Raw genomic sequence first — 24083 nt, 5'->3', positions numbered from 1 at the left:
CGATGATTTCTTCTTAGAATATGCGTGAACAACGAATCCCGTAACGAGCTAAAGGCAAACAAATTGAGATTTAACAATGCAATTTAAAGTAAGTCAGTCCCATAGGTTTGTCTAAATAACAATACTTTGAGAAAAAAAAAAACTGATTAAAAAATATTTTTCAGTTTCGAAATTTTCAATAGAAGAATTAAATAAAATGTTTACGTCCTTAATTCGCTATAAGTGAGCGTGACTCCGTAAATTATTAATCTGCCTGACATAATTTCAAAGGGGACTGCTTTCCGGCTTTTAGAGATTAAATAGAGCGCCGCTGAAATAGTTTCCTTTTCACAACCGTTAACTTAATATAAAAGTGAAAAAAAAAATACCAAACGATAATTGTTAAATTTAGTAAGGTTTTATTCAGGTTGATATTCAGAAACGAATAAAACTTAAAAACTTGTAAACGTATTTGAAAAAGTACGTACCGAAACGTATAATCTAGTATACCTACTGCCTTAACACATATGCTTTTTTAATGAGATACGCAACATTATTTTTTTACTCAGTCAAAAACAATTTGGTTTGATCTCATTCAATATTATTATGCTACTGAACTAAAAATATCTATTAAATTATAAGGATGTTTTTTTATTATTTTAACTAAACGAATGATTATCACGCCTACCGTAGGCCAGTAAGAGCTATAACAGACAACAAAAATGTGCTCCGGTGTGTTGCTCTGGTCTCTACTTGCAGCAAACTCTATCGGGACAAAAGTTGAAAAAAAAGGAACTTTACTTTTCTCATTTTCATATAGAATGGGAAGATTTTTTTGAATCCTCATTCATGGTTAAATAAGAAAGCAAATACGTCTTAGAAAAAACGGGCTGTGTTTCGCCTTTCCCTAATAATGTCACTCGGCTATCTGTCTGCCAAAGTCGTCTGGCTCTTAGAAAAAGACACTAACAAATCTATATTTTAGATATTTGGTAAACAGCGATACTAATTTCGTTGTAAATTTTCTGTTCTAACTGTATTAACAGATCTAATAATAAGGCTGTTCTTTTTTAAATATTCCTAGTAGTAGATTAGTAGTAGTTTACTCATTCGTACTCTAAAAAAGCGGTAAGTTTTATTGTAATTTACTTAAAAGTTTTAATACAAAAAAACTTACTTTGTTATTCTCCGCTTTTTCAAATAAGATTTATTTCAAATCCCACATTATCAGTCTTATCTATAAGCGGTCTCTACCAAATGACAATAAAACCGATTTTTATTGGCTTTTGGTAGAAAGGTATCTCAAACGATAACATGGAAAAGGTCATAAAGTGAAGGTGGATGCTCTCAAAACGGCAAATCGATTCTTAGGGGCTACCGCAAAAAAATAAAAGAATAAATATATGACTTACTATTCACTTCACTAGAAAGAAAACTGGCAAAATTGCAAGATATATGTATGCTGTATATTATGCTCATTGTCAGCCCAATTAATGTTCTAGTGCAGGATATAAGCTTTTCTATTATAGTAGAGAGGAATATAGTATTTTTTTAGGCCTGAGACCTAGAACGCCACTCCAAATCGCATATGCGGGTTTACATACTTTAAACAACGATTCATATTTGTTAACGAAGTCACATTAAAGTTTTTTTAGCCGTGTGGCGACGGCAGATCTGAATATAGTTGTCATCTTCCCACTTCAACCCGTTGGTATCGTACGAGGCGACTAAGGAAATATAACGGAGCAAGTTTTCTCAGTGTAACTACTCCCATCTACTGCGATCACCAACTGTCTGACCAGAGGGGTGATTATGAGCCTATCCTCTTATTCAGAGAGCCGTTAGGCAGTGGAGTGTTACAGGTTGATGATGAATTAACGATAAGCGGTGGTAGTTCGATCCCCGTCACGCACCACTAACATTTCGGAGTTATTTGCGTTTTTAATTTAAGCAATTTAAATATCACTTGCTTTAACGGTGAAGGAAAAACGTCGTTTGGAAACCGTCATGCCTGGGAGTTCTACATAATGTTCTCAACGGCGCGGCGTGTTAAATTTACCAATACTTGGACTACGGCCTAGACACCCTTCTCATTCTGCGAGGAGACCCGTGCCCTGTAGCAGTGGCGTTTGTATTTGAGATCTCTCAGTTACCTACAGGATTAATTCGACTCGTCATGACCTCTAAATGTTACCGATCTTGGGGTGCCAACTGACAATCAATATCACGTTATCTTTGAAACACACTACGACTGAGGTCAAAACGTGAATTATTATTGGAAATTTCGATTGATAATTGGTTGGATACAGAAGTTTCTATGCGCTGTTGGTCTTATTTAAAAAAACAATAACAGCACTACAATTGATTCTCTGAATTCTGGTATCTTTTGAATTTGTATAGCACCCGATAAGAAGTCATTTTAACCAGAACGCGTTTTAACCATTATTTTCACTAGATAAAATTATATACAATCCAATACAATTTATTAGAATGGGAGCATCCAAGAGGCCGACGAGTTATGTATACATAAAATTGTGGTTTATGGTTTAAACTAGCCTGAGAAATTCACATGTCTGGAATAGATTTCCGTACAGTGGAATAGTATTCTTTTTCAAAAAAGTTAAAGAGTTTATCTTATGTTCTCCAATTAATAATTGACCACACCTAAGCTCGCCACAAAAATTTTTGCACACAATTTGCACCTATTGAATGAAATTTATTTCACATTATAAGAAAACAAACAAAGTTATTGTTTGTATTTGTAGTTATTATTAAGTATGATAAATACAAAAAGTGTAAAAGTTAAAATACAATGTTTAAAATTATACTGAAATTTGCACACAAAAGTGTTTCCGTGTATTAGTGTAATATGTGCTTTAAATTACGTATAAAGGAAGAAAGATGTTCACGTAAAATTGAGTAACAACACAAAGCAAGATTAAGTTAACCGTACATCAATCTCATCCCGCCTGTGGCATCTCTGTTACCCCTATTAATCTTCGTCAAGAAACGGTTTCCCTTAAATATAACATAATAACGGCACAAAACTTCTAAAATTATAAAACTGCGCGGTCCCTTAGTGATTTTTTCCCTCATTTTATCGATCACGTTACAAAAAATTACCGTCTAAGCTGAAGAATAAGACACTTTTACTTTAGAGCTATGTAGACGTCCTTTAAATAATTTGCCACCCCCCACCCCTCCACCTAAGCCAAAGTTATGGTAGGTTCCTTTTTGTCTGATTCGGAGATTCAGTTTATGTAGTGTTATCGTGTCCTCTAGTTACAACCCTACCGACAAAAATTATCCGAGATTAAATATTTTTAGGTAGGCGGTGCTTTTGTGCATGTATGATGTGCATGCTACTTGGGTATGGATATAATATAACTGCCATACACCTTAACATGTTAGCCCATTCCCATCTTATTCTGCATCTTAACAGCTTATCATCCAGTCACATGAATTAGAAGCGCTAACCAGTAGAGGAATAAAAATTGAAAAAGTATGAATAAAACAATATACATGAATATTAGTTTTTTATTTACATTTATCAATTAAATATTATATTTACAATGATTTAGTGCCATTAATATCTACAAAAGATCCCTGTACAAAAACATTATTTTTAGGTACTTACAAGTTGATAGGTATATCTGAATTTGACATCACACAGATTTATCAATAGAAACCCAAATTACACTTAAGTGCCCGATAAGGCTTAGTGCAAACATTTTAAGATAGTGAGACGTCATAAGCGGGGCGACAAGCGAAGCAGACGAGCGCGGAACCCGCTCGTCGGACATGACACTCGACGCGACGATAACACGTCGTCCACTTGAGCCTTCATTTCTTGTTTCTTCTGCTGCTGACACGCTGCTTACTTCAGGTGGAACGCAGTTAGCTATTTTTACCTTGAAATAACAGTGAGTAAATGAAAAAAAAACCAAGAGCTAAGATCGAACTTTTTTGTATTTAATGCTTTTTATTAGATACTGTTGACCGCGTTATGACGGATTTTTAGAAATCCTGTGAAAACTGTTAGTTGAATTACAAATTTAAGTTCAATTAATTTATATTATTCTCCGTCCTTTCAAATAACTCTATGCCAAAATTCAGCAAGTATAAACAAACTGACGCACTTCGGAATTTTTATTATATTTACGGATTATTTTAGGGTCTCATACAATGCTGCTTTTAATATTGTTCTGAATTTCTATTTACATTAAATATTCATCATTATTACCTGTATTAATTATTAGACATAGATCACAAGCAAACAAACTTATAGTTATTACATTGGTATGGATAATACTGGGTTAGGTTACATAGCTGTGGACTCACCTGAGGTTTAGTGAAGTTAAAAGTACTCTCTTGACATCGATGAGCTTGGTGAGCGAGGCACGCAGCATAAGCGATGGCGTGCGGAATATAACTTTGCTCCACCACACCCGCAAATAAAATCGTTGCCATTGGACCTATGAGATGGATGTATGAAAATGGATTATTTATTGGGTATTACCTCTTTTTCGAAGATACTAATAGTTTCGTTTATTTTAAACAATAATGTCAAAACTCTATTTACCAAGGTTTTTATTCTTGGATATTTAAATAATAGGGCCAGCATGACCATCATCAAACTGCGTGCCAGTCGTGGTAATAGACAAAACTTTGAAGAAACACAAAATTTTATCCAACAACTGAAATTCGGACATCTCTACCAACTAGAAGAATTAATAAAATTACTTAATTAATTATATTAAGTAATTTTAAATGAATTAAAAAAAAAAAATTAATAAAAGAACTTTAATAATAATAAATGTATCCATCAGTCTGTGCCCAGCAGTAGGACGTCAACAGATCACACTGATGATAAATTGATGATGTCGAAATACAAGTCATACCAACTATATCTGTTTCTTTAAGTTATTGGATACATTTTTGTGAAGCCAGACAACCCAATAACCTTCTTTGATGATAATATTAATTATTTTCTCCTTTGATAAAATTTAATTAAATTTAATTGCAATTTCAATCTAAAATTCTTGTTGTTTTTAAATAATATTAAATTGTTTACTATTTTTTCTGATATAATTAAATTCTAATTACAAATTCTTACCTAAAGCGTATATAGGCACATCTTCACCACCATGCGTAGCCCACTGCCTTGGTACAGCCGCAGCGTGGACTGCATCAGCAGGAATAGTTGATGTCCCATTTAATGGTAACGCACGTGGTTCCGAATGGCCTGGCCCGGTGCCATACAATAGTGTGGTGTATCGGAGGCCATCGATATCTGATACCACTGTGTCAGCACCTTACAAATAATATTGCAATGTAATGGTGTTTATCAATAAATAGAAAAGAAAATTACAATACAAATACCCTTTAATGAGACGTTTGTAACGAAAAAGATCCAATCCACATTAAGGTTGTTTTGACTTTTGAGACATTCAGGAGTTACCTATAAATGTAGCATAACTTCACACAAGTTATGTAGTATTTTATCACGCTTCAAGTGACATCGCTTTTCAAATGCCAGAGTGTGAATAAATACTACATTACTATTCTGACCTGAGTATATATGCCGTGTGGTGACTGCAGATCCGAATACAGTAGTCGTCTTTCCTACTCCTCACCTGCACGAGGCGTCTAATTGAATTTAACAAAGTATGGGAAACAGCAACCTTTGTGCTACTACTACCATCTCCTGTGATCACCAACCCATCTGCCCAGCGTGGTGATTATGGGCAAACCCTCCCTGGCTAATTGCCTATTGATGATTCCAACCTTATGCCATATTTATTTTTAAATCCCTTAATGTCTCAAAAATACCTTAGTGTTAGATCCTATATATATCATTTATTGATTTTAAAATTCTTAGCAATGCTTACAAAAACAAAAAACACTATTCAAAATTTATATGAAAAAAAAACCAGCCTCCGCTTGCGGGGCTTTTGAATGCCCAAGCAACCGGCGGTCAGGGCTGCAGAGTGAGGAAACTCCTCACAATACGCGCCGTTTCAAGGACTACTGCCTTCTGTATCCGACCCTTGATCCAACAACCAAGCGAAAGCTTCTCCAGATGTTGGTCGAAGCTTTTCGCGAGAAGACCATTGACTGAAACGACGATCGGAACAATAACTGTCGACTCAACATTCTACATGAGCAAGGTCCAAGTATTTAGATACTTTTTCTATTATTTTTACTACGTTCAAACGTGTTTCCTTTTAAGTTGGTACATGCATAGTCATTTTCAACTTAATATTTGCTCGATTAAAACCTTACCTAATATCGGATGTCCTCTTGGAGTAGCTTGTCCACCAAAAGTCATTACATGCCCATGGTCGGCTGTGACTACTATAAGAGTTTCTGCTGGATTCACTTTCTCTAATGCTGCTAATAGAGCAGTCTCTAGTTCCAGCGTCTCATCAAGTGCTCTATAAGGATTGTTATAGTGGTGAGCGTGGTCTATTCTCCCACCTAAAAATTTAAAAAAAATTGTCAAAATTCATCATCTTCCCAGTCTACATTAGTCTCCAATCGACTAGGATTAAGAGCTTTAAACCAACATAGTGGTTTAATCGAGTTATTATCACACTAATTATAAGAGTTAATGTTATAAATATTATTATACTAGCTGTTGCCCGCGACTTCGTCTGCGTTCGATTTTGTTTTTTGATGTGGCATTCAATTTAGTTGTTATTCTAAAAAAAATAAGTATTCAGTATCGCTCAGCTTTAAATGAGGGGGTTCGCTGCTCTCCACTGAGGAGTTTTGTCCTCCATCTCCAACCACATTTATCAGATGTACACAAAGTTTGGGCAAAATTAAACACATATTATAACCTCTATAGTACAAAAATAATTACTTAAATTGGTTATAATTTGTCGGAGTTATGGTGTAAAATAGTCAAACACTTTCATCCCCTCTCCCTAACCGACCGAGCTTACTGTCGAGAAAAATAGTATCCTATATTACTTCTAACACTTCCAAGAATATGTGTATTAAGTTTCATGAGAATCGGTTAAGTAGTTTTTGCGTGAAAGCGTAACAAACAAACTTACATTGGCATTTATAATATTAGTAGGGATAGTAGGGATGCTTGTAGTCTTATAATGCCTGCTAACAGTATCATACAGGATTTATACTTCGTTAAGTTTATTAATTCGTTTATTACGTTCTACTATAGAACAGAAAAAATATGTGAGTAGTGGTACCCGTATGAGGTAAATATGGTATCAATTTAAGTGAAATGTTTTTCATCTACTTTTACTTGATCAGTTAAAGTGAACACTTCTGTTATACGTTTTCTGTTAATTATGAGTAGAATGACTTCAAAACAATAAAAGTTTTCTTTACCAATGCGCAAAACAAGTATGATATTACTTTAAAGGTGAGATTTGTCATTATTTTAAATAAACATTTACCAGAGCTTCTTACCTTCAAGAAGCAGGAAGAAACCTTTGTCATTCTTTGATAATATCGCAAGTGCTGCACGAGTCATGTCTGCTAGTGACGGATCGTCTGCTTTGACAGATGTACTGGCAGGCGTGCCTTCTTCCGTGTCCAACACAGCTCCACGCTCCGCATTGAACTCCATGTGGGAGTACTCAAATAAACCTGTGTACAAAATAATAAAAACTTATTTTATTTTGAAAGTTTGCATCAAGACGCACGGATGTTTGCCAGCTTATTTAGAATATATCACAAGCAAAATATTAAATCAATCAAGTCATTGTTTATCTTATAATATTATGCATAAGATATTAAATTAAGAATTTCTAAATATCAGCATCGACTTGAGCAAACCCTATAGCAACATCGTGCGACACCATCCGCGTTTGTTTGGACCTTTGAAAAATATCGCGAACCGTTTGTTCCCCCCCCCCCCCTTTATCCAGGATACAAGCTTTCTCTAAACGAAATGTCAGAAAAATCAGTTAAGCTCTTAAGTTGTGCCTGGAAAACATACTTAGTTTATATCCAGCGTTTTCCGGTATAATAAGTGACATAAGCTCAGGACACAAGCTATACCTAGTCATATCAAATCAATACAGCAATTCTGTACTCGATGTATTTAAGTTTAATTATGCAGGACTGGTGATCATAATGCCCTTAATCAATTAATTGGCATCAATCATTGGTGTTATCCATTATTTGGCATTTCTTGAATAATTATTTCCCTTGTTTCTTGTGGTGTGCATGTTTTTATAGTACGGTAGCACAATGCTGAGTTGGTATTTTTGGATATGTTGTACCACACAATATCACAAACATTATCCTGGGACTTCTGTTATTTGAGATAAGTGTTTTTAGAAGTGTAAGCCTCAGGTAGCACCTAACGTAAAGGTAATGTAATTTGCAGCGTTATTTATTAAGTTTTTTTTTATTTCTTTATTTGTTTCCGTATTTGCATCGATGGTAAAATTTCAGATTATTTATACTGGAATTTATTGGGTAAACGGTTTATGGTTCATTTAATTACATTTTTAGTTCTTGCATCTCCGGCTTTAAAACTTAATGTTTACTAAAAGTAATAAAAATATGCATGTGCTTCATAAAACAAAATATATTGCATTTGTATATTTTGCTAGTATAATAATCAAAAAAGTCAATGATATGATGTCTTTTCTGATAACACTCAATGGAATAAAATAAAATAATTTCATACTTTATATGTTATGGTGGACTGGAAATATATTAAATGAGTGTACATTTTCAAGCTGTATTTTCAAATATACGCTTGCCAAAATATAAATCTGCATTTTCAACATAACGTTTTCAAATAATATAAAATATTTTTGACGATAAATTAACTTATGTTGACATGAACCATATAAGTTAAACCATACATTTTTTGTGCTTAAAAACTTTATTAAAAGTTACTTGACTAATAAATATACGGTCAGATGAATATTTACAAGTAAATATATACCGATCAATTTTGTTTTGGATTTTTAAAACCGGACTTTTATATTGTAGCATGTTTTGTGTTACGCTAAAAATAATTTAAGTTCCAACACGTCATACATCATTGTTATCTATACAAAAAATTCAATCCTATTGTTGTTTATGAGTGTTTATGAATGTTATTTTCAAGAATAATATTTTGGGTTTTACTCTGTTACAAGGAAGTTATATGATTTTTTTGCTCTGGGAAATATTTTCAACTGCCCTACTTTATGTATTTAATAACTTCGTTATATCTCACACAAAAGATTCTTTTAAATCTCTATACAAGCAAGAATTGTTATTTTCGTCAAAAAGGCAATTTAGGTATTCTATCGTGTTGGAAACTACCAATATATAACATTAAATTCCATCTTGTGACCAAACCAAACTCTGAAATTTTAATACTATCGCAAAAGATTAACTTCTAAATCCAAACTCATTATTCCATGAAGAAAGTCGCGGAGTAATCACGAATTAAAAAGGTTTAAGAGGATTATACACAAAACCCGCTGTGGTTTATAATGTAAACACAGCTAAATTAAGTCTGACGCAAATGTTTATAAAGGTTTGTACTACCAAGGCATTTACTCTCGCATGAATAATTACAACTCAAAAATATTTGTTGGTAAAAGATACAGCACCACCAGGGAAAAATATTTTAACTTACCTAATAAAAAGGAGGCTTTCAATCGACTGAATATTTTTCGGTAAAAGGGTTCTTACATACTTGGTGGGATTTCTTTGAAAACACCTTATTAAACATTTCACCGAACTAACAATAGTTCTCACACTACAATCATCTCAAATCAACCCTTGTAAATGACGATTTATGGTAGCTATTAAAGTAGCAATCTCTAGAGCAAAGAGGTATCTTTCCTTTTTAATAACAGTATTGATTTCTATATCATTTCTTTGCTATTATGATCAATCAATCAATTAAAAACTTTTTAAGATTTTAAGCTAAGATTTTCGTAGTTAATCAACATTTCTTAAGTATAGTTCACGGGTACATACCACGATAATATTTTGGATTTGTCGATATTTCGACCCAGTTGCATGGATCGTGGTCACGACGGGACCACGAACGGGGTGGTCAGTCCCTACAAAATAATATCGTGGTATGTACCCGTTGAACTATACTTAAGAAATGCAAAAATACTTTATTGCACACATGAATAAAACAGATATAAATAAAAAATAAAAAAGGTACAACTAATTTAAATTTGTGTAACAAAGGCAATGTATATGTTATTGTTATTATTATTATTATTATTAATGTATATTTTGTGTATATGTTATTTGTGTATCATTATGATATAATTAAACAGCAAGTTGGCAGTAATATCAATGAAAATGTATAACGTTACGCCCCGTCTTTTCAACTAACTCTTTGCCAAAAATCAACTTGATTATTGCTAGGGCTTGAAGGAAGGACAAACAAACACACAAGCATTTATTATATTGCTAAGTAAGCATAATGTTTATTTTCACACCACAACTAGTAATTTACTATAATATTATGTATACGTGCAACCTACTGTTTGCACCTATCATACAATAATATACATAATATTAACCCTAAATTGCATTGCTGATTTGCTTTAATATGACAATCCACCTGCTGACATAAAATATGTTAATATCAATTAGGTGCTGCATAGCCAATTCAGTGTAATTGGTTCAATATAATTAAGGCTCCTTATAGCAATTAGAGAGACTTCAATCTAACTTGTTCATTATAAATAACAATGAAAAAAGAGCCTCGAAATATAGATAGAATATCTTAATACCAACTGGGTCAGTGTTATGTACTTATTTACAAGTATTTTTTATTAAAAATATCATGTAGAGGCTCGTAGCATCTCGTGTCAATAGAAAATACTATGGATTTACCTATGATTATATTCTGAACACTATTTACGACATTATTTAAATTATATTCATATCATAGCTTGGTAATATTGCATATTTTTAGTCACGTTGTCGGCAAATTGAAGTCTTAAACGCTTTGTCTTTTATTAAAAATGAATAATTCACCGCTCATTTATTGTTTGGAAACTTATTCTGAATAGTTGGAATTGAAGCGCTTTCTCTATCTCCGTGTAGAACAAAGATCTCTAACGTCTTGAAGAAACTTAAGCTCCGTTAATATCTCCTTGGAAATACTTCTTCTGTTTCTTTTCGTCATTATTTCTCAGTAGGTAGCATTTTGTAAAACAACTGTTGCCTTAAACGTTATTCTATCCAATTTACTCATTCTTATAACAACGTACAGCATATATTTTATTTTGTGTAATAATAAGAGAACCTACTATTTTACTTTTCTTTTCTGTCTCTTTTCGATTGTTTTTTTTTCTTACAGTTTTGACGTGATGTTGAGAAACCTTTAAATCATGAAATATTATGATTGGGGAACAATACTTCTATGATTAAAAGATTTTTTAATGGAACCTGCTGTGCAAGGTAATTTACAACTAACGAAACCGACAAGCGTTAGTTCTATTAAACCAACACAATCATCAAACTGCCACTCCAATTTATGAACGTGATAGGTAATTTACGGTCTACGTTTTTAATTTGCAGTTTCAGCTAACAAATTCGGTTTTCAGCGAAAAAATCCAAAAGGTGCTTCACATTTTAGCATCGAGCCACTCTACATGCTCCATAAAATGTTCACACCTTTTAAATAATTGGTTTCAGGAGTCGTATTTAATAATAATATAAATAAAATATCGTTGCTAGGATTTTACGTGCCCGCAGTTGTTTATATAATAAGGATGTGAAGAACGTGACACCTCCATAAAAAATGGTCAGAATTTTTGCTATTATATTATCAGCTAGATTATAAAAAAAACTTTATAATGGGTTTGTGAATGCAACAAGCCATCAAACTCTGATTTTAAAGACTGTTAAATACAAATAAATCAAAAAAAACAGTAAATCTTTCAATTGTTATCAAAACAATGTGGATGGTAAAATCTTTACGTCAAGTCTTTGTTACAATTATAAAGTAAAAGGTGACTTCCGCGCCATTTAATCTGCAACAAATGCGTTATTTAAGCAAAAAGGAGACGACAAGAGGAATTGGGAAGTCTGATGTCTTGGAGCAAGCCTTAGTAACGCTTTGCATAGTGACAAATAAGTTAACCAAATTATTTAGTAGACACAGAGTGCATACACTTGCCACCAAAATAGCAGTTCTTGGCCGGTCCAGGATGTCGAGAGAGGTCGCCTGAAAATCAGCGCTGTAGCAGTGATCATAAAACCACTGCTACAGCATAACGCTGAGGCGATACTCTGTTTGGGAGGAACAACACCACAGATATATCACTGCCGACAGGGAACTATATTTGTTTGTTTTTAGCATATTTATTTTGTAACCTAATTTTAAGATCCTTTCTTTTATTTTTAAAAAGTTTAATTTTTTAATGATAACTTTATTTTTTATTTTTTATTTATGAAACTCGTACCTTATATGTTAATTGCTATGTGTTGTTTTTATCCCAAATAAAAGATTTTATTTATTTATATTTATTACCGAATAATATCTTAAAAAAACCTAAACCCAATTTCAGCGCCACGTACCGGGTCCAGTTTTATTTCAAACTTTGTGGACTGTAGGGACCCACTCAAACACATTACGAAGTTAGTAAGATAAATAAGGAACAGTTAAAACCGCAGTTAGTTTACTGGTATGGATGGAAAATATTCAGTCGTTTCGTTGAAGGCCTTACCTAGACATAGGTATATATATATGTGGCAGAACTTTAAGTATCTAGTACTCGTATAGTTAAGGTTAAGTGAGAGGTGAAATCGTAGAAAAAATATCGAGCCCTCTCCCAATTGTACTGTTCAAAATAGCACTCTATAATGCTCCAAAAGATTTTACAGAATATCTTCAATGTACAGAATTCGACCTGCAATAATTTTTTTTAAAGTATATATAAGGGTGTAAAATCAGTGAAAACTTTAAAAAGGCGAACGCGCTCTTCATCGATTCGCTTATGTAGAAACAGCAAGCGGCCGGGTGACTCGCGGCATTTTTCGTTTTTTCGACGGACGGACAAACGCGGCGGTGGACTTTGTTTTACAATGTAAACTAAAAAACTTACCTAACAAATAATCTACTGTTCTTGGATCTAACTTAGCGAGTTGTTCTCTTGAATGAATGTATTGCGCTCGTAACCGCCTTCTCTTCTTTTCTCTTGCCCAGTCTTCTGCTAAGTTTCTTCCATCGAGTCTTCTTCCTTCGCGGTTAGGATGCTCAGGATCCGGAGTTACGGTCGGGAGAAAATGCCGTCGTCCACCACCCATTATAACCTGTTCAACACAGAATCAGAATATATCTTTTTGGATAACCAAGCCTATGGTAAGATGTTTTTTTTTATTCTTATCAACTAAGCAGATAGTCCAAATGATTGTGAGTACGATGGTAGAACAACGCATTAAACAGAACAATACTTTGTAGTTTATGCTTTATGCCAGAAACAGGTTTCGCATCTTGCTGGGCTGTCCATCAGCCTGAGGCGTAGGTGTTAAGCCACATGTGTCTGTAATTACACCACCAACCGAGTGCTTCAGCCCGGCATTGCAAAAATTTTATTTTCTTTCAATTATTATTTCAGAAATAAACATGGCCGTAGTACTTTCCCGGACGAGCTCTGTGAGAAAAAGCTCTGCTACTACTGATTTATATTTAATCGAATAAAATAAAACATGGAGTCGTTTAAATGTTAAAAAGTCTAAACACCTTGCTTAATTAACTCTTCAGGCGATAAGAGTGCTGAGTCGGTTTTTGTGCACGTTATAATTCGCTTAGCAATTAAAATGCGTAATTAAGTCAAGCATTCTCAGCGATGAAGTAAAAGTTTGGTTCTTATTTTTCTACCAATAGCTTTTTTTATTATTCCGAATAGATAATTACTCTTAATTGATTTTTTTTTTTTACTATCACAATACACACATCGCCATCTAGCCCCAAAGTAAGCGTAGCTTGTGTTTTTGGCACTGAGATAACTGATGAATATTTTTTTATGAATATAATACACATAAATACTTATAATAAACACTCGAGACACTGAAAAACATTCATGTTCATCACACAAACATTTTCCAGTTGTGGGAATCGAACCCACGACCTTGGACTCAGCAAGCAGGGTCGCGGCCCACTGCGCCACTCGGCCGTCAGATATTGTAGACGAGCACCATGACGAGGCTCTATGAGAACTTCACAAAGAATAAGTGAGTTTTTTGGTTGGTTTTTCTATTTCGCTTACAATAACGAACAAAGAACTATTTTCAACTCAATTCCCTCGTGTTTTCCATCTTCTACGGGGAAAAAGGTTATCGGAAAAATAATTATCGTGCCCCACGTCGATCAAACCAAAGTAGGGTGCCCTTTTCAGATTTACAGGTGAACTCGCTTATAAGAAATAAATCTTAAAATTGTGATTCGAACCACACCACCTCAAAGAAAGTTATAGGTGATATCTATAACTGGTGATATGATAACAAAGTCTCCATTCGCCATCCTTTAACGTTCCTATAGTAACATATTAAAACAATGCTTACACCATTTTACTCAAATTAATATTCAAAAAGAATTATAAAGTTTACTTGCTTACTACAAAAATATTTTGAATGAATATTTCAGATGACTTTAATTGTATACTTGATTAATCCGTAGTTATCCATTAGTTAATTTTAACAGATTTACAGTTGGACCCCGGTTGTAAGATTTTTACTCGTACGAAATTACCTGTTATTAAAAATTATTAAAACCAGTAATAAACGATTTGGTGCAGATGAAGTTGCGCGGGTAACCTAGTAGATTATATATATTATGATGAGATTCCATGCCAATCAATAGCCAATAGGTTTGTTCAGTATTCTGTGTCAAAAGGTTCCAGTTAAAATAAATCCAACGAGGCCCAATACTACGGGGCTCTCTTGTTTTAATTCAAGAAATCCTATAGCAACGTGCTGGCTCCATCATCAAATCAATTGTAATATGTTATTGCGTTTTTATGGAAGTTACAAACGAAAGCTTGAACTCCGATGCTCTCTGGTTTGTTACCAATTTATAAGTAGTTTCAGCTCAAATTTCGATTGTAATGAAAAAATAAGTTTTTTTATTGTTATTTGGACAAGCCTTGTCTTTAACTATTCCGAAATTAAAGTCGATAGCATTAAAGTTGTGAGAGACGGCAAAAGTAGCGTAATAAGATCTCATTTTTACCATTTTGTAAACTAAACAATAAAAACGTATAAAAAATTTAAACCGGAAAGCTTTGCACGTAATGAAAGCTTGCAAAAAAGGCAGTCGTTACATATACAAGTTGTTGCAAATTATTTCCCGTTGCTTATAAAGTAGTTCTTTCACGTAGAGACAGACGTACTTAAAAACTTTCAAGTACTCGTACCTTCATATTCTTGGTAAATACGAGCACAATGGAGTGGCGTGTAGTAAACTAGTTGTAAGTTAGTTATATTAAATGTTCTTACATTAATATTTCTCCCAGGCTCATTCTCGACGAGCTGTTGAGCGATGTCCTTGCAATCTCGCCTCACAGTTGGCGGTACCCGGCTGTCGTCTTCCCAGTACCGGGAGGGGGCGTGCGCGTATAAAGCTGCTGGAGTAGCATGTGTAATGCGCGCTGTTGTTACGATGCCGCTCGACTTTCCTGTACATAAATACTCTCTTTAAGAAGTGTATCACAAGATACTTTTTCCTAGTAACCAACTAAGATGGTTTTTTAAAAATGCCGCTAGCACCAGTAAGGTTTTTTCAAGCTTCCGGCTATCTTTGTGCCAAATTTCATGAAAATCGGTGCAGTGCTTTCATATTTATAATATTAGTATGGATACGTTGCTCGTATTCTGATTGTTATCACTCAGAAGTGCTGTACATGCTACTTGACTATCTAACACATATATATACCTATCACTGTATTACGAGTAGGTACGAATATACGTGTGAATTTTTATTCTACAACAAAAATTTGGCTTATTTACTCAATCCCTACTTTTAATATTATAAATGTCAATGTAAGTTTGTTTGTTACGCTTTCACGCAAAACCTACTTAACCGATGCGCATGAAACTTTGTACACATATTCTTGGAAGTGTTAGAAGTAATAAAGAATACTGTTTATCCCGACATTAAGCTCGGTTTCTTTGGGAGAAGAGATGATAGTGTTTGACGATTTTACACCAAAACTCTTAAATTAAATTATAAACCGATTTAAATAATTATTTTTGTACTATAGAAGTTAAAATATGTGTTTAATTTTGCCGAAACTGTTAACGGGGATAGAGGACAGAACTCTTCAGCGGACAGCAGCAAACCCCTCATTTAAGGCTTAGCGACACTGAATAATTTTATTTTTTTTAGAACTACAACTAAATTTAATGCCACATCAAAAAACAAAATCAAAGAAGTTGCGGGCAACAGCTAGAAAAAAATAAATACACTAGGCAATAATTTATAAAGGTTAATAATAATTGTAGTTTCACCTCACCACAAACTAATACATGGATAAAAAAATAATAAACCGAGCCTGATTATCTCAGAACGTAATTAACGGATGCCAGATCGAATAATATAATCAGCCAGTTATGTAATGGCTGATTGTTGCAATTATCTATTTGATACGATTAGTTATGTATGATGTTCATCTTCATTGATTGGATAAGTGTTTTAGCTTGCTTTGTTGCAAATTCTTCGATATTCACAACATCAATTTCGCCTTATAAAGTTATCTAGCACTATTGCCGTCGATATTTCGGTTTTTTTTCTAAAATCTCGGTTGAACATTTTATTTGCCCAATTAAAAAATAATAAAATAGGTTTATGACTGCAAGAGGTGAGCTAATCACAAATTTTTGCTAACATAGGTTGTGCTGTTATGCCTTACATAGATGACAAAGTTTTGACAAGTCTTGAGCATCTCCATTCGCATTCACGGGATAAAAAGTATCTTATTTCAGTCTTGAGGATGCAAAGTATCTTTGTAATTTCGATCAGATCGATGGATTGAATCAGTTGAAAATAATAAATATATAAATAAATATACTACGAAAATACACCCATCGCCATCTAGCCCCAAAGTAAGCGTAGCTTGTGTTATGGGTACTAAAATCAGTCAATATACTTATATATACATACCGAGATACTGAAAAAAATTCATGTTCATAACACAAACATTTTCCAGTCGTGGGAATCAAACCCACGGCCTCAGATAGCAGGGTCGCTGCCCACTGCGCCAATCGGCCGTCAAATATAGTTGAGAAAAAAACAAATAAACAAACATAAATACTTTCACATTTCTAATTTTAGTATGGATTGTACCTATTGCCGTTATCCGGCAGTACTAAAACTAAATACCTATAAAAGTCACGTTTTAATGTCTTGAGTGTTTTACACTCACCAGCTTCGTGCGCCCAGTCAATAAGAGAGGTAACTTTAGAGTTTATAGCTGAAGCGCAGATGTTGAAGCGACCTCCAGCGTCAAGCCCCAGAGTCTCGTAACGTGCCTTCACTCCGCATAGAAGTGCAGTGGCACAGGCCGAGGACTCGCCTGTTTGGGCGTCGATGTTGTACGTCTAGCAACAAAATATAGTAATTAGAATAATCATTATCACCAGTTAGCAAGTAGCAACTCATTGCCGGCCCATGACGGGGTCCATCACGCTGGTTGATTGCTTTACATTCTTAAAGGCGTGTTAAGTGGTTTTACTTCATTTATTCCACCACAAGTCTCTAACCAGGGTCTACCTTGACTGCTATTAAGTGTGCCAGTGATATTTAAACCGATATGGTTATAATCAGTTTTCACGCGACATTGCTTAGCGGCACATCTTTGTCGATAGGGTGGTAACTAGCCACGGCAGAACCACCAGTCAAACCAGACCAGAGAAAATTCAGTAATTATAAATTCCCGTGTCGTAGACGTAGTGTCGTGTCGTCAAAACTTCACATGCCTTTAAGAACAATATGGAAAACTATTTTGCCTTCCTAACGTTGTTTTCCTTGAACGTTTTAAAAGCAAGTGAAATATAAATAGCTTAAATTAAAAACGCACGTAACTCCGAAAGTCATTAATGCATGCTGGGGCTCGAACTTGGTCTCCACGAAAGGAAAGCAGAAGCCTTACCCATTAGGCTATCACCGCCCAACTTAACGTAATAAATACCGCAAACCCTTTTCTCACAGGAGATAGTATTTTGGCCCAGCAATGGTAAATTGAGCTGATGCTCGCAAGCGGAAATAGCTGAGCGGAAAGGAGCGTTCAATGAGCGTTTGCATCGGTAAAAAGGGCCCACTAAATAAAATAACGCTGACTATTCTACCCAGCGTAGAATAGTCAGCGTTATTTTTATCCATCTGTTCCATAAAAAAGCTAAGTATATGATTATAGTATTGTTTCATCGTCAAAATTAATCCATTAAAGACAGACTTCAGGCCACGGGTCTTCTCTCAGGCCATAATCTAGGCTGGCCATTGCGGGTTGGTCGACTTCACACGCCTTTGAACTTTATAGGGAACTCTCAGGCAAGCAGATTTGCTACCGATATTTTCCTTCACCGTTAACGTAAGGGATATTTATTTCTTGGGCTGTTTTAAATTAACTAAAGTTTAAGTGAAAAGAAAAGTAAGATCATCGCCAGGGATCGAACTCGGTCCTCCCGAATTTCCTTAGCACGAGGCTTTTATGTAAATCCATTATTCAAGGCACACGGCAATTTACCTACGGCAACACTTCACTTCACTTCAAACACACGAACCCACTGTGTGTGTGTTTGAAGTTTTTGTGGTGTACGCACCACAAAACACACCACACACACACACGAGTTATTATGTTAATGTTTAATAAATTATTTAATGTGAAGTATATATTAACACGTACAATACTGATACGTGTATATATTAATAAGTAGATTAGGCATAAGTGGTCAAACCTACTTATTATTTATTTGTATTTATTCAATGCCCCCACCGTTTCTATTATATCAACCTCGGCCCATGACAGAGCACGGGTTTCCTCCCACGATGAGAAGGGTTTAGGCCGTAGTCCATCTCGCTGGCCCAGGTGGATTGGTGGACTTCACACTCCTTCGAGAACATTATGGCGAACTCTCAGGCTTGCAGGTTTCCCAACGATGTTTTTCTTCTCCGTTGAAGTAATTGATATTTTACTTAAAACGCACATAACTAAGAAGTGCGTGCTGGGATTCGAACTCGGCCCCCCAATGTGAAGCTAAAGTACTAATCACTGGGCTATCATCGCTTCTTCCTCACCGATTAAAACTGGTTAATTCGACGCAAAGATGTAGTGGAACATGAGACACAAACGTGTGGATTCCCGACTAGATTTGTCACTACAAACGAATCTGTTACGGACTCTTATATACTCGACTCGCCACTTTCTCAGTCGAGACGCGTCTATAGAATTTAGTGTTGCGAGTTAAACGGACTCTGTAATGGTTTCGTTCCGTTTGCGGTTGAGATCAGCGAGCTACTCATTTTACCATCTGCTTTCCACAACACTCAAGTTTCCCAGTTGCTTCTAAAATATTTAGTAGCCTGTCAAATAAGGTTAGAGCAACGGAGAAAATTAATTCCACTCAAGAAGAAGATTGTCATAGGATTATAATGTGTAAAGTAAAAAGTATGTATGTTATTCTAATTTTTTTAAATGCACTTTTTATATTCAGATCAAGAAAAGGTTAATTATTTATAAATAAATATCGTACTTATTAAGTATTTAAGTTAAAAGTAATTCTAAATTAACTCTTAGTAACAAAATGAAAAAGTTTTATATATATTCACCACTCATTGGGTACCGATATATTGTCAGCATTGCCTTTAGAATGACCAACGTAATAAAAAAAATCACACACAAAATGAGTTGAAATTTATTTAAATATACTAAATATAAATATACTACGACAATAAACACATCGCCACCTAGCCCCAAAGTAAGCGTAGCTTGTGTTATGGGTACTTAGATGACCGATGAATATTTTTATGAATAATATACATAAATACTTATAATATAAAGATAAACACCCAGACACTGAAAAACTTTCATGTTCATCACACAAATATTTTCCAGTTGTGGGAATCGAACCCACGGCCTTGGACTCAGAAAGCAGGGTCGCTGCCCACTGCGCCAGTCGGCCGTCATTGAGGTTCAAGTACGTTTAAACAGAAAACGTGCTCATTAATAAAGTATAATTTCCTATAACCAAAATAATTAATTTAAATATTTTGGTTAGATTATGATTATTATCAAGGAATTAACTCGTAGGTTATAAATAAATTAGAGTATCATAGTGAACTGTTTGAAACTACTTTTGAAATATATTAATTCCGTAATATGTGGAACCCGCTAAAATCAACTTATATAGTCTGCTTGATTGGCGCGTTTGGTTCCATTCCATTCAAGTTACTTTGTTAGTAGTTCATATTTTCTAAATAATGCTTGTAAGAACACTATTTCATAACTTTTATAGCACAATAAAATATACGAAATGTAACTTTCATTCCCGTAATTTCCAATTTAATGGTCATTATGAACCGCAAATTCCTTTAATATTCCATGAGCATACACCGTTCTGTAGTGATAACCGTGATGATTATGCCAAGCAAACTGAGTTAAAATTTAATTAAGGTTGTATTTTTAACCGCGTAACATGCTGTGACTCATTAAGAAGTAACATTGCGTATTGCCAAAATAATTAATTTTCATGTATGCTATGGTAATTTTCACAGAATGTCCACGTATTTTTAAAATACTTAAATTATAATAATATAGTGTACGAATGAAACCTATAATTTTATATTTTGCTATAGTGTTTTTTACCTCCACTTAGAGGAAATATCATTTTTTTTAACGCTTTTAAACGTTTCGGATATGACAGGATTCGACTCTTTGGCATTCGCAGCCTAAGCGCTTTACGATTAAGCTACTCTCTCTCTCCACCAAATCAAATAAATAAACCTAGTTTTAAAATATGTTATCACCTTCACTGTTAATTTCGTCTTCTCAGTTTATTCAATTCGAAGCTGGTTCAAAGCAGGTCCAATTCCCACATACTTCAATTTGCGATTGGCTCATTTATCTTATGGTTCAAAATAGCACTGAGGTATTTTAAATTTTTTTTTAATTAACAATTGACGTGCCAAGTAGACGGTGCACGGTCCAGTGGAAAAACTTAACCTGAGGTGTAGGTGTTAAGCCTCATATGCCTGCATTCACATCGGCAACCATGCCCTTCGCAGACCAGAACGAACCGATGCTGCTGGGCGGCTAAAATAAGCCAGCCGATAGTATTAACTTTAACGAGCTCTGTTACAAATACTGTAAGTCTACCACTACCAAAAAAACACGAAAAGCAGGAGAATTGGATGATGAAGTTTATAATTTCTTCAATACTTATACTCCACACCAAACAGATCTTCGGCAATGTACGCACATTTCGCTCCGAAACCGGAGCATCCTCTGGAGAATGAATAATACTTGTGAAGAAATTATAAATTACACGATACAGATTCTCCTGCTTTTCGCGGAGTTTAGCAAATTATGCTTAATTTTCATAATATATAAAAATAGCGCCTGCTTCTATCCAATATTTAAATAAAGTAGATAAAACTGAATAAATTAAAAATACTTTCTGATAATTCATGAAAAATCAAACTTTCGATGACTGTGGTCAGCGAGTGATTAATTTTCTCCAGCTACAGCCTTGTAACTTAATATTACCAGGTATTTATAAAATTTTATCGGCTCATTTTTCATTTTGATGAAATACCTCCTCCTGTTTCATGCGATCTAACGATACTGTAGTTATATTTTCATAATTATTCACAACCATAATATTACTCTCTGATTTATTTTTGTTTAGATAATTGGGAGAAATGTCAACAAAGTTCCTAATAAAGCATAAGTCGTATTGATCTAACGCCAGTGTTAGCTTTCCTTTTTTCTTTCCTGTATCTCGCTCAGCAATCTAATAAAATATATTATTTCAGTACATAGTACCTATATAGCGAAATGTTTACCTACTTTATGAGGTTCTGATCCCTCCGGTCTTCATCATCTCTTAAGACAACATTGTGTATTAACTTTGTTTTAATTAAGTTGGGTAGTAGGTATGTATAAGAATCTTGATCTCATACATCCCTCGGACCCTATTTTGTAATACAATTATACTTAATGTTTGGACAGTATCTGGGTAAGATTAATTTGGGATCGAATACATCGGAGTGACCTCTTAACTTATTAGAAGCGCATATTATGGTAGGTTCTATAATTGTGGCTTTCTTTGAAACTTTATATGAGGGTGACTGTAGGATATTCAGTATGAGGGAATCTTAAACTAGACGCGTCAAAACTATTTTAGAAAAATTTGAAAAAAAGTCCTTTGTTGTTTCACTGTCTGGAAAGAACGACCGGTTCCGAGATCAGTTCACGCTCGATCCAGGCATGGTGAATTTTATATGTATAGCCACATCTTACTGTAATGCTATAATGCTTCTACTATTAATTTAAACTTACCTTCGCCAGTGCTACAGCAGGAAAAGTATCCCACACTAAATCTGTATCCTCCCCGGACTGCCCTCGTCGTTGACCACGCAGTATCCTCGCAGCTGTCGCTGTTGTTAGACTCATACCGTCGCCCACAACGAGGATCACGTTCCTTAGAAAAATAAAATTAAAAAATAAAATAACAGCCAATGTACATTTATGTTTCGCTATAATTCGTGAAAATCGGTTAAATATGTGACAATCAGATAAATTACGTCCAATACGATAATTTATTCTTATAGTGATACTCTTTATTTATTTTGTAAATGCATCCTTATAATTCAAAATATTTTGTAAATGCATCCTTATAATTCAAAATACCCTGTATGCACGTTTTACTTTACATGTTATTGGCATGATTAGAAGACGTTGAAAATTGCAAATTGCATTAAAGCTATGGATATTATGCATGAAATTTTGTATATAAAAACAGGTCCAGTGCGAGCGCAGCGCGGATTCCGCACAAACATAATTATGCAATATTTATTTATGTTTTTACAAATTTACGGTTATTTGATTTTTCCTATTATATGTGATAGATACCTATAGGAAATTGAATTTTGCAAGTTTTAGGGATGGGAAGTATTTCTTAGTGTTAAACTATGCGTCTCGCCATTGTTCTTTTTTTCCTTATTCAGTATGAAAGCCTTAAAAATACAATACACCTTATATACTATAAATATTCAGTGTTAAATAAACTAGCGGCTGATTAGCGCAGTGGGCAGTGACCCTGCTCTCTAAGTTTAAGACCGTGGGTTCGATTCCCACAACTGGAAAATGTTTGCGTGATGAGCATGAGAGTTTTTCAGTGTCTGGGTACTTATCGGTACCTAAATAAGAGGTATTTATGTATATTATTTGTAAATATTTATCCGTTATCTTAGACAAGCTACGCTTACTATGGAGCTTGATTGCGATGTGTGCGCTTTCGTATTTATATTTTTTAGCCGTAGTGTATTTATTTATTATTATTATTACTATGACGCAGGCGTTAGAATACGGAATAATGTAATACTTCCGCAACGCCTAACGCATGCGTCTATGCAATATCATTAAAGCCACAGTACCCAGAATGCCGGCTGGGAACTCTTTGAATAGACAGAGGCTTGATTCACTGTAAAAACTGAAGTCGTAACAACGCGGAAAATGCATTTTGCAACGAAAAATTTCTCACCCTTACATACAACATGTCAAATTTGTTTTACACACACACGAAGTGTTTATATGCTTGAACTACATAGTTGCTAGGTGTTAATAATATCCATCGTTACTTACTTTATATTATAATTATTTATGTATATTATTCCTAAAAATATTCATCAGTCGTCTTGGTACCCATAACGCAAGCTATTGATAACGACTAAGATACCGGGAGGTATATTTGCATCGTTCGAGTCATGTAGGGCTAAAGTGTATCGAAAATGCACACGTATTTATATCAAAATACCCACCAACTCAATGACATGAACATAGTTGTTAATCTAATATAATTTGAATGGTTTCTTGGAAATTATTTATCAAAAAAATAATAATTATAAGGTTAATAAATTTTAATCAATT

General features: G+C 34.4%; 1 protein-coding gene across 1 annotated transcript in view; it reads right to left on the bottom strand.

Annotated features, from left to right (window-relative positions):
* Positions 1-3639: 3639 nt before the first annotated feature.
* Positions 3640-24083, bottom strand: part of LOC120629898 (alkaline phosphatase-like) — a 121568-nt gene continuing 101124 nt past the window's right edge. Inside the window, exons 4-12 of the mRNA XM_039898975.1 lie at positions 22494-22635; positions 17361-17535; positions 15436-15614; positions 13044-13251; positions 7420-7599; positions 6265-6459; positions 5096-5293; positions 4321-4454; positions 3640-3890 (exon numbers count right to left, since the gene is read on the bottom strand). Coding sequence (XP_039754909.1) covers positions 3645-3890; positions 4321-4454; positions 5096-5293; positions 6265-6459; positions 7420-7599; positions 13044-13251; positions 15436-15614; positions 17361-17535; positions 22494-22635 — 1657 coding nt within the window. The 3' untranslated portion in view covers positions 3640-3644. The remainder of the gene's footprint in view (positions 3891-4320; positions 4455-5095; positions 5294-6264; positions 6460-7419; positions 7600-13043; positions 13252-15435; positions 15615-17360; positions 17536-22493; positions 22636-24083) is intronic.

This window comes from Pararge aegeria, chromosome 15, assembly GCF_905163445.1.
Source record: "Pararge aegeria chromosome 15, ilParAegt1.1, whole genome shotgun sequence".
NCBI lineage: Eukaryota > Metazoa > Arthropoda > Insecta > Lepidoptera > Nymphalidae > Pararge > Pararge aegeria.
The sequence above is the reverse complement of the archived record's forward strand: the minus strand, read 5'-3'. Positions and strand labels throughout refer to the sequence as shown.